This window comes from Pipistrellus kuhlii, unplaced genomic scaffold, assembly GCF_014108245.1.
Source record: "Pipistrellus kuhlii isolate mPipKuh1 unplaced genomic scaffold, mPipKuh1.p scaffold_m20_p_6, whole genome shotgun sequence".
Lineage (NCBI taxonomy): Eukaryota > Metazoa > Chordata > Mammalia > Chiroptera > Vespertilionidae > Pipistrellus > Pipistrellus kuhlii.
This window is the reverse complement of record NW_023425562.1, coordinates 53,864,403-53,879,578: the sequence shown is the minus strand read 5'-3', so window position 1 is coordinate 53,879,578 and position 15,176 is coordinate 53,864,403. Positions and strand designations below refer to the sequence as shown.

The 15,176-nt window shown below is 49.2% G+C and overlaps 1 protein-coding gene across 1 annotated transcript in view; it reads left to right on the top strand.

Annotated features, from left to right (window-relative positions):
• Nucleotides 1-7,985: 7,985 nt before the first annotated feature.
• EFCAB8 (EF-hand calcium binding domain 8) overlaps nucleotides 7,986-15,176 on the top strand; it is a 46,172-nt gene continuing 38,981 nt past the window's right edge. Inside the window, exons 1-3 of the mRNA XM_036418796.2 lie at nucleotides 7,986-8,224; nucleotides 11,219-11,322; nucleotides 13,705-13,840. Of these exons, the coding sequence (XP_036274689.1) occupies nucleotides 8,117-8,224; nucleotides 11,219-11,322; nucleotides 13,705-13,840 (348 nt within the window). The 5' untranslated portion in view covers nucleotides 7,986-8,116. The remainder of the gene's footprint in view (nucleotides 8,225-11,218; nucleotides 11,323-13,704; nucleotides 13,841-15,176) is intronic.

Genomic DNA, 15,176 nt, shown 5'->3' with positions numbered 1-15,176 from the left:
CTTTCAGTGGGTTAAGAGTCTAGGCATAGCTTAGCTGGATCTTCATTCAAGTTGTTGGCAGAATCTAGTTCTTACAGCTGCAGGATTGAGGGCTTCTGTTTCTTGGCTGGAAGCTGCCTTCAACTTCCAAAACTGCCTACAGTTCCCGGCCATGTGGGATTCTTTAACATGGCTGATTTCAAGGCTCAAGCCAGCTAAGGAGATAGAAACTCCACCAAGATGGGTGCTACAGTCTTATCACATAGCAATGTAATCATGTGCATGTGGGCCTGTACATCCCATCAGCTTTGCCATATTGGTTAGAAGTGAGCCACAGGCCCCACCACCCTCAAGGGGAGAGGATTGCAGGGAGGCGTGAGCAGTAGGAGGCAGACCTCGTGGGGCCTCTTACACATATGGCTATGTGTTCTTACATGTCTATAATTGTACTATATATAATTCCAGACCCTTCTCTTAATGTTGATATTCTTTAAGGGTGTTTTCATACTGCTATGCGGTCTTCCAAGCCATCATTACCAATAAATGCCAAGTGTTCTACTGGTTGACCAATCCCTTCCTTTATATTTGGACTCTTAGGTTTATTGAGTTTAAAAACATTGTGAGCTGGGACTGGTTTGGCTCAGTGGATAGAGTGTCGGCCTGCGGACTGAAAGGTCCCGGGTTCAATTCTGGTCAGGGGCATGTACCTTGGTTGCGGGCACATCCCCAGTGCGGGGTGTGCAAGAGGTCGGTGTTTCTCTCTCATCGACGTTTCTAACTCTCTGTCACTCTCAATTCCTCTCTGTGTAAAATCAATAAAATATATAAAAAAGAAACAACATTGGGAATAACATCCTTTGTGTATCAAATGTTTTCTCTTTATACCTTGATTTTTCCCCTTGGGATGATACGCATAAAATTAAGTAGTAGGAATACTTAAAGGCATTTATATCCACTCAACTATGAACATCAATGCTAGGGCCCTGTCTACTCAACCCATCAATTTCTTTTGAGTTTTACAGCTGCACTGTGATGTGGGCAGGAAAGGATAGCAAATCTTGTTTACAAATGAGGAACGTGAGTCTGGAGAGGGACCATTTGTGTCTGACCGGAAGATGAGATGATTCCTAATTGGAGTTCTTTCATGTTTGTGCTTGGCAGCCAGCAGTTGCCACCTGTGTCTCAGAGGACCCCGACAGCGCCAATTTTGGCCACGATTTTGAGTGTGTTTGTTTTGAATAGGTAATATAGTCATGCAGTTCAAAATTCAAAATGCCCCTTTCTGCGATCCTTCTTTGTTATAGAGAAAAATGTCTCCCTCTGCTGGACAAGCACAGAAGTGAGTATAGTTGCTTCCCCTTTTAAAAATGTGTGGTGGGAAAGAAACCAAGATGGCGGCATAGGGTAGACACCCGAATGCAGCCTACCACAACAAATTTGAATTTAGAACTGAAAAACAGGGGAGGCATTGCCCTGAAGCACCAGACGGCTGGCTGAGAGGAGGCTCTGCCATCTGGGAAGGAGAGAGAAGGCACGCTGAACCTCAGGAACTGTGAAGGTACGGAGAACTGTGTGTGCGAAAAGGCGCTGGCTTAATCCCGGTGCGGAGAGGAAGGGCCGGACGAGATTGCTGCTGGCTTACTCCCTGCACGCAGAGAGGGCAGGCCGGGCTGAGTTCGCTACTGGCTTACTCCTGGCTCGGAGAGGGCGAACAGCTAACGCGGCTGGCTTTCTTGTCCGAGAGGAAAACAGAATCAGCCTATTGCTCTGATAAATGGCCCCAGACAGGGAGAGGCCAGACTGTCAGGCAGTGGGCAGAGATCTCTTGGAGGTGTGTGAAGCCAGAGGCCATTACTGCGGGACTTGGGGAGGAGCCGAAGGGAAAACAAAGTTTGTCTGCACCAACCCGAGACTCCGCCCTACCTGTGGCTGAGCACAGAAGTTCTCCCAGAGGCTGGCTTTCTCTAAGGAGGGACTTGCAGGAATCCAAAGCTTGTCTGCGCCTTTACCAAAGAGGTGTGTGCACGCCTGCAACCAATCTTCCAAAACTCTCCACGAACAGGACTTTTCTAAGGCGAGACTGACAGGGAACCAAAGATTGTCTGTGCCACCCCGAGACCCCGCCCTATTCAAGCAGAGTACGGAAACCCTCCTAGCTGAGACACTGCTGATCCTCACAGCCAATTGGCTTGGAAATCAACGCTTCCCAGTGATACCAACAATAAGCAAGGCTTAACAACAAGACTGCTCACACAGCCCACAAAGGGCTACACCAAGACTGTCCACCGCAGGTAACTGGGAAGGCTTTGCTACTGGGCTCTACCAGAACACCTAGCACACAAAGCTATTCCATCAAATCAGGGAAACAACTAAAATGCAGACAAGAAGAAGGACACAAAGGAAGGAGATGGAGGAAAAGAAAAGATTGGACATTGAGTTCAAAACTACAGTTATGAGGTTATTCAACAATATCCTAAAAAAGGCCGATAAAATAAATGAGACCTATGAGGATATGAAAAGGGAGCAACTAGAAATAATAAGGGATCAACAAGAAATGAAGAAAACATTGTCTGAAATAAAAAATATTATACAAAGTCCTAAAAACAGACTGGAAGATCGCAAGAATCAAGACAAAGATTTAGAACACAAAGAGCCAGAGGACACTCCTCTGCAGAAGGGAGAAGATAAGAGAATCCAGAAAGTTGAAGATAGTGTAAGAAACCTCTGGGACAATTTCAAGCGAACCAACATTAGAATTATGGGGATTCCAGAAGAGAGAGAGCAAGATACCGAAAGAGTACTAGAAGAAATAGTGACAGAAAACTTCCCCCACCTGGGGAAAGAAATAGACTTACAAGTCCAGGAAGCCCGCAGAACCCCAAACAAAAGGAATCCAAGGAGGACCACACCAAGACATATCATAATTAAAATTCCAAGAGCAAAAGACAAAGAGAGAATATTAAAAGCAGCAAGAGAAAAGCAGGTAGTGACCTATGAAGGAGTACCCATAAGATTGTCAGCTGATTTCTCAACAGAAACCATGCAGGCCAGACGGGAATGGCAAGAAATATTCAAGGTGATGAATAACAAGAACCTACAGCCAAAAATAATCTACCCAGCAAAGCTATCACTCAGAATCAAAGGACAGATAAAGAGCTTCACAAATAAAAAAAAGCTAAAAGAGTTCATCACCACCAAATCAGAATTATATGAATTGCTGAAGGAGGTTATTTAGGAAGAGGAAGAAGATAAAGATAAAAATTATGATCAACAAATACGCAGCTATCAACAAGTGAATCTAAAAACCAAGGAATTTAAAAATCTGATGAACAATATTAACTGGTGAATATAATAGAATCAGAGGTATGAAAGGGGAGTGGACTGACGATTCTCAGGGAAAAGGGGAGTGGGGGTGCGGGAAGAGACTGAACAAAAACTGTGCACCTATGGATGAGGACAATGGGGGATGGGGAAAGGACAGAGGGTGGGGTGGGAACCTGGTGAAGGGGAGCAATTGAGGGGGTGAAGAGGATCACATTTGTAATAATCTGAACAATAAAGATTTATTAAAAAAAATAAAAAAATAAAAATGTGTGGTGGGAGCCTACTCCCCATAATTCTACTTGTTATTTTTTTTTTTTATCTTTATTGAGGTATAATTGACAGATAGATTTTAATGCATTTAAAGTGTACACTGTGATGATTTGATACTGGTATACATTAGAAAAGGATCCCCACAATTGCCTGTTCCTTGCTTTGTCAAAAAATAATTTTTACCAGAGTTTCCCCTCTTGCTTTTTACTTACTATGTCTTGGTAACCTTTCCATATCAATGTAAAAGAGAGGCTCTTCCTTTTTAAAAAACTGGTCATGACTTTAAGTGGAAGAGAGGAGAATTCACCTTTAGCTGATGTATAGGGTAAAGGAAAATAGGATAGTTTTCCTCGTTAAAAGTCTTTAAAACAGACGGATTCTGGCATGGGCTCAATGGCCTTGCTTGGGAACCCTGACCAACCCTGCCTGCCTCGGTGGAAGGGGGAGAGGACAGGCTCTCTTCCCTGTTCTGCAAATTCCTTTCCCGGCCTTCGTTTTTCTGTTGGGTGAACCGAGGCCTTTGAGGTGGGTGGGTCTGTGGTTCTTTAAGAGGAGTGCCGACCCATCTTTGGGAGGTTTTGAAAGTGTCCATGTCCCCACAGCCCCAGCACCTTCTGCCTGGGGAGCCTTCAGGCTGCTCAGGGACTGAGGGATTAGCCTTGAGCGGCAGCCTGCAGCTCCCCGCCTGAACCCCGGGTGGACCTGACCTTCAGTGCAGGTGCTCCTGGGTGGATGTCAGTGGCACAGGGTCCCCAGCAGACATTTGCCAGGCATGATAAAATCAGCATTGGGGCATTCTGAGCTGTAAAGCCCTGTCAGATTTTACTCAGTTCTCATGAGGGCTCTGCAGAGCTGGTGGTAGTGTCCTGGCTGTCTATGTGAGGAGTCTGGCCCTTTCTTGGCTCTCATGCCTAAATGGAGTGAGCCTCTGACACCAAAGCCTGGGCTTCTGTGGGCACCCCACACCATGGGTAGCACCCCAGATGCCAGAGTGAGGGAAGGAAGAGTGGATCAGGCAGCAGAGGGGCCAGTCTGTGACTGCGATGGAGGACTGTGTGGGACACGTGCTTATTTCCCCCAGAGGGCAAAGGGGAGGTTAGGAAACAACATTTTTTCCTTAAATCGTTTTGATATAGCTCTTAAAAAATATTTTTATTGATCTCGGAGAGGTAGGAAGAGGGAGAGAGAGAATCATCGATTGGCTGCCTCCTATGCTCCCTTACACGGGGAATCAAGCCCGCAACCTGGTCATGTGTCCTGACCAGGAATCGAACCATCACCTTCTGGTTCATAGGTCAATGCTCAACCACTGAGGCATGCCGGCTGGGCATATAGCATTTATTTTTTCAAATTACTTATAAGTATATAAATATAGTCATTACAAAGAAAGGAAGAGAAAGGGTGGAGGTGGGTGGGGTGCTGGGAGGTACTTGGGAATAGAAGTGTGTATGGCTAGAAACCTGCCTGGGAGGGGGAAGTCGAAGTTTCCCAGGACATGGAGAGGAGGGCAAAGGCAGAAGGGAGGTGCAGGGGGGCTGCTGGGCTAGAGGGAGAGGGATGTCCTGGGGCTCGGTGGGGAGGAAGGGAGTCATGGCAGGGAGACTCAAGTCAGGAGGGGCCCTGGCCCCCAGCAGTGGGGCTGATGGGGAGGTGACACATGCAGACCTGTTTGAGGAGGGGATGGATATGGGAGGGCGTGGTTGTAAGAGGCCCAGCCCTACAGAGGGGAGCGGAGATTATGACGGAGAGGAGGGAAGGCTTTGTTTTCAATCCCTGCTGCGCCACTGTGTGTTGTGTCCTCAGGCAGGTCTCTGAGCTGCTCCGTGCCTCTGTGTCCTCAGCTGTGTGATGGGAGAAAGACAGTGCCTCCATTCTAGGGCCATAGGATTCTTAGGAGGATTTAGGAGGGAGGACATTGAAAACCCCCCTCCGCTGTTCAGCCTGGGAGACTTGGGGGAAGTGGCACCAGGAGCAAAAGAGGCAAACACAGGAAAGGGAAGCACATTTTGTGATAAAGTTAAGTTGGATGTAAAACATTGAGTTGGAGGGGCCAGGGGGGCTTGGAAATGGAGTTAGGGACATGGGAGAGAAATCCTCTCCTGAGATGGAGAGATGGGCGAATAGATGAGGTCACTCAGAGCTTCAGGCGGCAAAGCAGAGGACAGTGATGAGAAGAGGCAGACACAGGGTGACAGGCAGGGCAGGCAACAGAGCCCGGAGGCGGAGTTGCCCCCGGAGGCTGGAGGCACTGTCCCGGGTGGTTGGTTAGAGCAGCGTTTTTCAACCGCTGTTCCGCGGCACAGATGTTGCCTGGTTGTGCCGTAGGTGCAGACAAGACAAGAATTTTATAATTTTTCACTATTTTGTTTACTTAATATTTCATAATAAAGTAATTATAAAATACTTTCTTTGTGTTTATTTGATTCCTATTCAAGAGAATTACTTTATATATAGTCAATATAGTCACAGAGTTAAATTTTTTAACATTTTCTAATGGTGGTGTGCCTCGTGATTTTTTTTCATGAAACAAGTGTGCCTTTGCCCAAAAAAGGTTGAAAAACACTGGGTTAGAGGTCACTGGTGGCTCACTGGAGTGGGCTGGAAGAAGTCAGGGGAATCCCCCCACCCCCCACCCCAAAGTTCCTGCCTGCCTGATCTTAGTAGTGCCCCCTCTCCCCAGGGAAGTGATATTGTTACATTTAAGCTTTGAGAGCTTTTAATTAACCATTTGGGACAAGTTGGCGAGTGCTTCCTCTCAGAGGTGGTGAGCCCGGGTCCTACTTGCCCCTACAGTGTGCATTTCCTTCCTAGAATACCTCTGTGTCTACTCCCTTGTTTTCTCAAAGATTTGGTAGACTGTTTATGAGGAGAAGTACATTAGAATAACATGGCCGTGAACAGTGTCTATGGTTTCCGAAACACTGAAAAGACGGATCCCCGGGGCGCTGTCAGGAGCAGCGTTTTCATTAAGCCCGGCGCACAGGCGCGCCGACGCCAGCTCCATCCGCAGGGGGAGGCTGCTGCCCGCCGACCGTCACCTGAGGTCCGTGTTGTCCACGGGAGGACTGGGAAGTGCCGCTCAAAACGCGTGAGCCTCGGGGCTCCAGCTTCAGATAAATATAGCGGATCCTTCCTTAGGCAGGGCACGTTTTGTTCAGGCTTTCCTTTGTTCCTCAATGCAGCAATACACAGTCACAATCATGGCTGTAGCATGATTGCCGAGGAGCATAGGGTGGGGTGAAACAAGACCCGAGGAGCCAGATTGCTGGGCTCAGTCTCGGGCTCCAGGCCTTCGCAGCTGTGTGCCTCTGGGCACGGGACCTCACGTCTCTGTGCTGCAGTCTCCTCACGAGCCCCTCTCATTAGGTGGTCAGGAGGCGTAAACACAGATGAGACTGGCACCCAGTGTCATTGCCATCACATCCTCGTGCTGGCAGAAACCCTGGGGGGAACCAGTCATGGAGGGCTGGAGCTCACTGGCTGGAGTGGTGAGGAATGCCAGGAGGACAGTAGAGTCGGGTGTGGGGGTTGGGGGCCTCCTTAGTCTCAGGAAGGCTTCCCTGGGTGGGGGAACCAGACAGTGCAAAGGCCCTCAAGTGGGAGTGTGCTCAGTGGTTTTAGAAATAGTGTGGGGACTTCATGGCCAGACCAGAGAATGCACGGGACTCCGGTGGGAGGTGAGGATGAGAGGACCAGGATGATAGATGGCTTTCAGAACATGGCAAGGGCTCCAAATACTTGGAGGGCTTTTATTTGTTATTTATTAAAAAAAATTCTTCATCTGAGATTATGCATATTGATTTTAGAGAGAGGGAAAAAGGGAGGGGGGAGATTATGCATATTGGCTTGAGAGAGAGAGAGAGAGAGAGAGAGAGAGAGAGAGAGAGACATTGATCTGAGAGAATGTTGATTGGTTGTCTTCTGTACATGTCCCCATCCAGGATCTAACCCACAACCCAGGTATATGCTCCCACCAGCTGAGTCACACCGGCCAGGGCTGGAGAGGGTTTTAGAAGCACATTATAAATACTATGCTTGTTTTTAAAAAATCTAGACAGAGGTTATCGACTTGTAGACAGAGAACCTTAGAACCACAGGAGAGATTTCATCCCTTCTCTCTCCTCCTCACCTCTCCCCATCTTTCCCTCCAGTTTATATTATAATTTGCCTTTAAAAGATGCACTTCACCTCCCCCTCTATATTTTTAAATTTATGTCTCATTGTTGCAATTAAAAAAAAAATCAGTTTTCTTTGTCTCACCGCCTGGTCAGTCTTATTTGTTGAATAATGATATCTGATCTTTTTTAGTACACCCTCGTACCCCCAGCAGTGGGGCCAACATAGCGATATTGCGTGGAAGGTGTGCAGCCAGTATTTGTAGGGTGGTTGTATGTTGAACAGGTGATGCAACAGATAACCTGGCAAATGTGATCCTCTCTGTGTCACCCTTTCAGCACCCAGACACCCAAAAACGCTGTGGTCAGTGTGGGCTGTGATAAAGTAGACAATATTCTTTCCTCTCTCTTTTGAAGTCCTGGACAAGATGACCTTCATGAAAGCCATGAAGGATAATCTGAGCAGCATGTCAGATGATGTGATAGAGGCGCTGTTTTTCAAGATGGACGTAGACGGCACTGGCTTCATCACTTGGGTGAGGAGGGCAGCCCGGCTGCCTTGGTAGTTGGAGGGAGGCACAGGGCTTGGCGGGTCAGTGAAGCACATGGAGGGTTGACGATGGGGGCAGTCACAAGATTAGAAAGCCTCCTATGGATTCTGGGATACGTGCTGGATGGAGGGAACCCTCAGAGTCCTCCAGGGGGCCCTCCTGAGACTTTTGGGGGCTTATCACAGCTCATTTCCCTCCTGGGATTCAGGATGGTCTCTGCCTGAGATGAACCGCGTGCACAGCAATGAGCAGCTCACCAGCCCTGCTTTCAGCTCAGGGCATTTCAGCCAGTGCCACAACCATCTCATGGCCCTTTACGCTCACTCAGACGCAGGCAAACCTGTGGCTGTTAAATCCAGAAATGTCAGGGTTTTAGAGCATCTTATTACTCTGATTCTATCTCTTCTACAATGAGCAAATACTGTACAGCATTAAGAATACAGAAAAATACAAAAAAGAAAAAAAGTCTGTCATTGATGTCATGATGATGACAATGCTAACTAGCATTTATACCAGGCATTGTGCTAAGCTCTTTATGCATTGTTTTCCTTAAACCTCACAGGAGTAGGTGCTATTGTTGACCTCCATTTGACAGGCTGGGAAACTGAGGCCAGAGAAGTTAAGAATCTTGCCCAGGGTTATAGAGCTAGTTAGCAGGTGAGCCTGTCTCAGGCTGAGGGAGTTTGTCTTAAGAGTCCATCCTTTAACTGCTCCATCATAACCCGACCTCCCTTGGCTTAAGGGTACATTTTGGGTCTCTTTTTTTCTTTTCTTTTGGCTTTCATTTTCCTTAATATCCTATATAATAAAGAGGTAATAAGCAAATTAACCCTCACACCCTCACAAGATGGCTGCCTAAGACCAGGTCAGCAGGGGGGTTCGTGAGGGAAGACCAAATGACTGAACAAACAGGCTGTGTGGGGCAACCAGGCTGGCAGGGGGTGGCAATAAGAGGCGACCAGGCCAGTGGGGGGTATTTAGGGGCAGCCAGGCTGGCGGGGGGAGGGGGAGTACAGTTGGGAGTGACCAGGTCGGCAGGGGGGGCGCAGTTAGGAGCGGCCAGGATGACAGGTAGGGGGCATTTGAGGGTGACCTGGCCAGCAGGGAGGGACAGTTAGGGACAATCAGGCCGGCAAGGGGGGCAGTTAAAGGCCATCAGGTCAGTACGCAGAGGCAGTGAGGGATGATGAGGTCAACGGGGCGGGGGGGGGGGGGAGTGCAGTTAGGGGCAACCAGGCAAGCAGGCAGGTGAGCAGTTAGGAGCCAGCAGTCCAGGATTGTGAGAGGGATGTCCAACTGCTGGCAGTCAGACATCCCCCAAGGGGTCCCAGATTGGAGAGGGTGCAAGCTGGACTGAAGGGACCTCTCCTTGCACGAATTTCATGTACCAGGCCTCTAGTTCTGCAATGAATATGTTTCCAGCATTCTCTGCTATTGACACAATATTTCCTTTTTTTAATTGTTTAAAGTATTACAAATAGTAGTACATATGTCTCCCCCCCCCCATAAACCTCCTCCCAGGCTCCCCTACCCCCAGGCACATGCCTTCATCCCACTCCTTCTTCCCCCCCAGTGTCTGTGTCCATTGCTTATGCTTATATGCATGCATACAAGTCCTTCGTTTGATCTCTTAGTCCCTACCCTCCCCCTCCCCTGCTTTCCCACTGTAGTTTTGACAGTCTGTTTGATGCTTCTTTGTCTCTGTATCTATTTTTGTTCATCAGTTTATGATGTTCTTTATATTCCACAAATGAGTGAGATCATGTGATATTTATCTTTCTCTGACTGGCTTATTTTGCTTAGCATAATGCTCTCCAGTTCCATCCATGCTGTTGCAAATGGTAAGACTTCCTTCCTTTTCACAGTAGTGTAATATTCTATTGTGTAGATGTACCACAGTTTTTTTAATTCACTCATCTGCTAATGGGCACTTAGGCTGTTTCCTATCTTATGTTTAAGTCCTTTATCCATTTTGAGTTTATTTTTGTGTATGGTGTAAGTTGGTGGTCTAGTTTCATTTTTTTTTGCATGAATTTGTCCAATTTCCTCAACACCATTTATTGGAGAGACTGTCTTCACTCCATTGTATGCTCTTGCCTCCTTTGTCAAATATTACAATGATATTTTTTAATAACTCCCTATTTCTTGTCATAGATTCAGCTGGGGCCCGTTTTGGACTTGGCCATATTTCATGAGGCTGAACAGTAGAGTCTAGAGTTGTCCTAGTGGCCTGGCTTGTGGGCCCTCCTTTGTGTTAATGTGATAGATGATCTGGGGCAACTCATCTGTACTTATCTGGTCGCAGTCTTATTGTCCGTAAAGTAGGGTGAATAAGCACTCAGATGGGATCCCAGGTGTGGAAGTGACATGAAGATGTATATAGCACAGTGATTTCAACCAGTGTGTCACAAGAATTTAAACCAGATGCAATACCTGACTGTTAGTCAGGGGCACTGCCTTTTTTCCGCTTGGGTTGTAAAAAAACAACAAACAACAGCCAACACAACAATAGCCATCCGGTGTGAATGAATCAAAATTATACCTATTTTTCTTGTCAGATTGGAAAAAACAACAACATACATACATATATATATATATATATATATATATATATATATATATATATTTAGTGTGCTGCGAAATTTTAGTAAATAGTTTATGTGTGCCATGACATGGAAACGTTGAAACTTGGTGATCAGGCCTTAAGAAAAAGCCTTAAGGAGGGAGGTGCTGCTTTGCTTTGCTGTCTTCACAAATACTTGCCAATAAGCCCTTCACCCAATTCAGATGCAATAACAGCACTGCTTCTAGGCTGCTTCCCTTTGCCAGCCTGGGTGGGGGTGGGGGGCTCCCGGAGCGTCTTGGAAGGGGCTGGGAGAGTTGGGGGCGGATACTGGAAGCTGAGCTTGGGTTCCCAAAGCCCAGCGCTCAGACCGTTGGGCTGACACCCTCCCTGCCTCGCCTTTCTTCTCGAGGCAGTCGAACTGTGTGGATTACATGATGCACGAGTTCCGGAGAAAGGAGTTGATGAGGAAGAGCCAGTACCACCTGCGTTTTCAATTGCCCATGAAGGTCATCCCCCTGTAAGGAGCCTCTCCCTGGGCCGAAGGGGTGGGTCTGCACAAGGCCCTGCTGGCCACACAGCGAGTGCTCTTCCTAAGTCCCTGAGCCGCCTTGGTGGGGCCACCAAGGGGCTGGCACCCGGCCTGGTGCTTGATGTCCTTTAGCTCCTATCAGCCTTACAACTGGGTAGGTGGGCATGAGCATTAGGTAAGTGATTTGCCCCCATTTTACAGATGAGGAAATTGAGGTTCAGAGAGGTCAAATGGAAGTAGTGGGTGGTTCTGTTTGCCCCTCTCAGCCTTTAGCTTCTCCAACACGGCTCCTCCTGCTTCCCTCCTGGGGCCGGGGCTGAATACACCTGGCAGTTTCATCCACAGGACACAGATGCCTCACACAGTGGGGACAGGGATTACGAGGCACAGCAGGAAACTGCCCCTTCTGCCTGCCCAGGCCTGGGGGCGGGGGAGGGCGGCCCCTCTATCGCTCCTGGAGCATGCAGCTGTCCCTGCCTCGATTCAGCCTGACCCTTTCTGATGGATGCTCCTGCGGCTCCTCCCCTGCTGTGCTCCCTTGCCCTTCTCATCCTCTCTCTGTGCTGTGGCCTGTTAGCCCTGCCCTTCAAAACACCCTAAGAGTGTGGAGTGCTGGGCCGCTGGCTCCCTTCCCTGCCCCTTGTGTGGGAGCAGCAGCCGCCTGGTGCAGGTGGCGGGGCCAGGAGCCAGGCCCTGTGACACATGCATGTGTGGCCTGGCCACGAGGGCCATGGTGGGTCTGTTCTCAGGCGACTATCCCCAGGGCAGGCCGTGGGGAGCACCACAAACTAGAAGGCAACCCCTGCCCTCAGCAACCTGGAGTTTAATAGAGAAGATGGTTTAAATAAAAAGCATAAAAGGGCACATTAAACAAATTTTGGTCAAGATTTAACTGAGGAATAGCACTTGTACATGAATGATGAAAGATTTTATAATCTTAAATTTTGACCTGGAAACTTCGCTTGATGTAGCCAAGCCTTCACCAGTCTGTTTCCTTGGACATTTGAATTCCGGAGGGTGCTTAAAAGGCCTGGACCCAAAATGCCAAGAAGCTTGCCCCTGTGTTCTCCTGTTTATAGGCTTAACCCACAATCCCGGAGGACATTTCCAGGTTGTGGGAGAAAATAGCCAAATAACGTTCACTTACCTTCATGAAAGGGGAGCCTGGGCCCACTTCACCGAATGCACCAGCTTGTCCCCACTGCAGTCCCAGGAGGTGGAGGTGCTGCCTTTGTGGAGGTGGGGAGACCAAGACTCCATGATGGGGTGACACTTCCCAGGGTGCTCCTCACTGTTGTGCCTGTTCCTCACACTCTGGGGCCTGACAGACATGTCACAAGAATTAAATTCAGTGTGTCACAAGAATTTAAACCAAATGCAATACCTAACTGTCAGAGGATCTGGACAGAGCTATGGACAGAGAATATTCATGAGGATCTGGACAGAGCTATGGACTGATGGCAGGAGGGAGAGGACAGCCTTCCTCCCTTCCGCAGAGGTAGTAACACAGTAGAATTTCACGGTGACTGGGTATTTTTAGGCCATGAGCCACATCATTTGGAAAGGGCTGTGGCTGAAGTCGGAGTGAAGGTCCCAGCTCTGTTGGTAACCAGGACATAATCCCAAGCACCAGGTGAGATAACATCACCTGCCCTGCTGGGCCCAGAAGTGAGGGCACATCGAATGGGAGAATGCGTGCTGTGTCAGAAAGTCAAAATGTTAGTGCCCTTTAATTGTCAGATCTGTGGCTTAGCCAGCTTTGCGGCAGGAAAGAAACCGTTGGGAGGCAGCATTGAGGCTTGCTGGGGAGGCTGAGTGAGACCTGGCCTGCCCAGAAACTGTTTTCTGGGCTCAGGGCAGGTCCTTGGAAAGGAAGAGCTGTGCAAAGGGGCCCTGATGCCTCCTAGCACCTTGCCCACGTTCCCCGTCTCCATCCTGGAGCACTAGAGCAGCTGCTGGAATAAAGTTTCCAGTCAAGTCCTACTCGATTCACCTTCTGTGGGCCATTTTCCCAATAAAAGGTCTGCAAAAGCCGCTGCTCCCTGTCTCATCTCCCCCTCCATGAGGGAGGCTGACTGGCTCTTTCACAGGACAGGCTTCCTGCTTTGGGAGCCCGTCTCATACCAGCATCATACGAGGGCGTCTTCCTTTTGATCGCTGTTGATAATGGAGGCAATCTGTGTGGAGGGGCAGGGGCCTACGTCTCATGGAGCCTGCAGGAGTTTCTCAGTGGTGGGCCTGGTGCGTACGTGAGTGCGTGCGTGCGTGCATGCATGCATGTGAGCGAAGCCCTCCTGCTTGCTTTCCCTTCCTCCTTGGAGTCTGTTCTGTGTTTGGTTGGGCTCTTCCCTCTCTCATTACCTCCTACAGGAATCATGGGTGTGAGGTTGTGAAAGTGGTGTTCTTAATACAGCGGTTCAAGAAGACTGGGCATTTTCTGACTGTCACTAAGGAGGGGAGCCTGCAGTTCTGGTCGGAGTCCTTCTCTCTGATCAGCTCCTTTGAGGTGAGTGGGGCCCACGTGTGGAGCACAGATGGGGTGGTCAGAGAGCCTCTGCCTTCCCTCTCTGGCTCAGGGTGGTTCCCTCTCAGGGTTTGAGGACTAGGCAGTCCGCACTTGCACTCACATCCTGGCTCCAAGTTCTGGCTTCATCGCGGGACCATGAGCCTCATAGTCCTCCTCTGTAAGCGAGATTCCACCTGATGTCCATTCTACGTGATGTCCAACAGACACCTCAACTCAGCTTGTCTAAACTAAATGTCACTGAGGCCCTCCCTGCCCACCTGGCTTCTCCTGTGCCCCCACCCCAGGGAGAGGTTTCTGTGTTGGAGAACAGCCCCCTTTCCTTTCTTTGTTACACCCACTCCATCACCAAATCCTGCAGATTCGATCCTTTTCCTGGCCCAGGCAGGAAATCACCGTGGTGGTGAGCCTGGCCACTGGAGCCTGACTACCTGGCGTAGAACCCCAGTGCCCCACCTCCCAGCTCTGTGACCTCGGACCAGTTCCTGTAGAGCTCTCCGTGCCTCTTTTTCCTCACCTGTCAATGGAGTAGTAATCTCTCATGTGCAGGGAGAAGATTTAATGACATGATACACGCATGGTGCGTGGAGCAGGGCAAGCCACACAGCAAGTGCCTGATGAACAAAAGCTGACCTCGCCATGGTCTTTGTGCCATCAGTTTCTGGCCAAGTGCAGGGAGTGACAAAACACTAGGCAAACCCGCTGTGTGTGTGTGTGTGTGTGTGTGTGTGTGTGTGTGTGTTGCCAGGCCAGTCTAGCCAATGAGGAAGGCACAGCCCTCTGGAGAATAAAGCCTTATGAGTGCTGCCAGCTCTGTGTAACTGCAGTGTTCCCAGTTGCATCAGGGGTTATGCCTTGGGCAGGAGGGCTCTGGGTGGTCTCCCCCACTGCCTCCCAGTTGCCTATGAACTAACGTCAGGGGTTGTCCAGTGACTCCCCTGGGTGCTCAAAGCCCAGGACCAAGGGGGGGTTGTACTGTGTTCCTGAGGCTGGAGTTTCGGGCACACTCCACACATGTTTTCTCTGGGTGTTTTTTGGGAGAGGGGCACAGCATAGCCTGAGCTCCTGGTTGTGGCTGCTACATGGTCACCTTAGTGTCCTTCCAGGACCAAAGCCTTGGGTCGGGGGAGGAGGCCAAGGAGGACAGAGGGAGGCTCCTCCAGAAGGTTCAACAGAGCTGGGCATTCATTCTTCCCTGAGGGGCTACTGTGACTAGTTTTTCAAGTGGATGTGGTCAAGAGTGAGTCACCATCCGTAACCAGCAGCTGCACACCCACAGATGTGGGGCAGGCCACTGAGACTCCCTAGGTGGTAAATA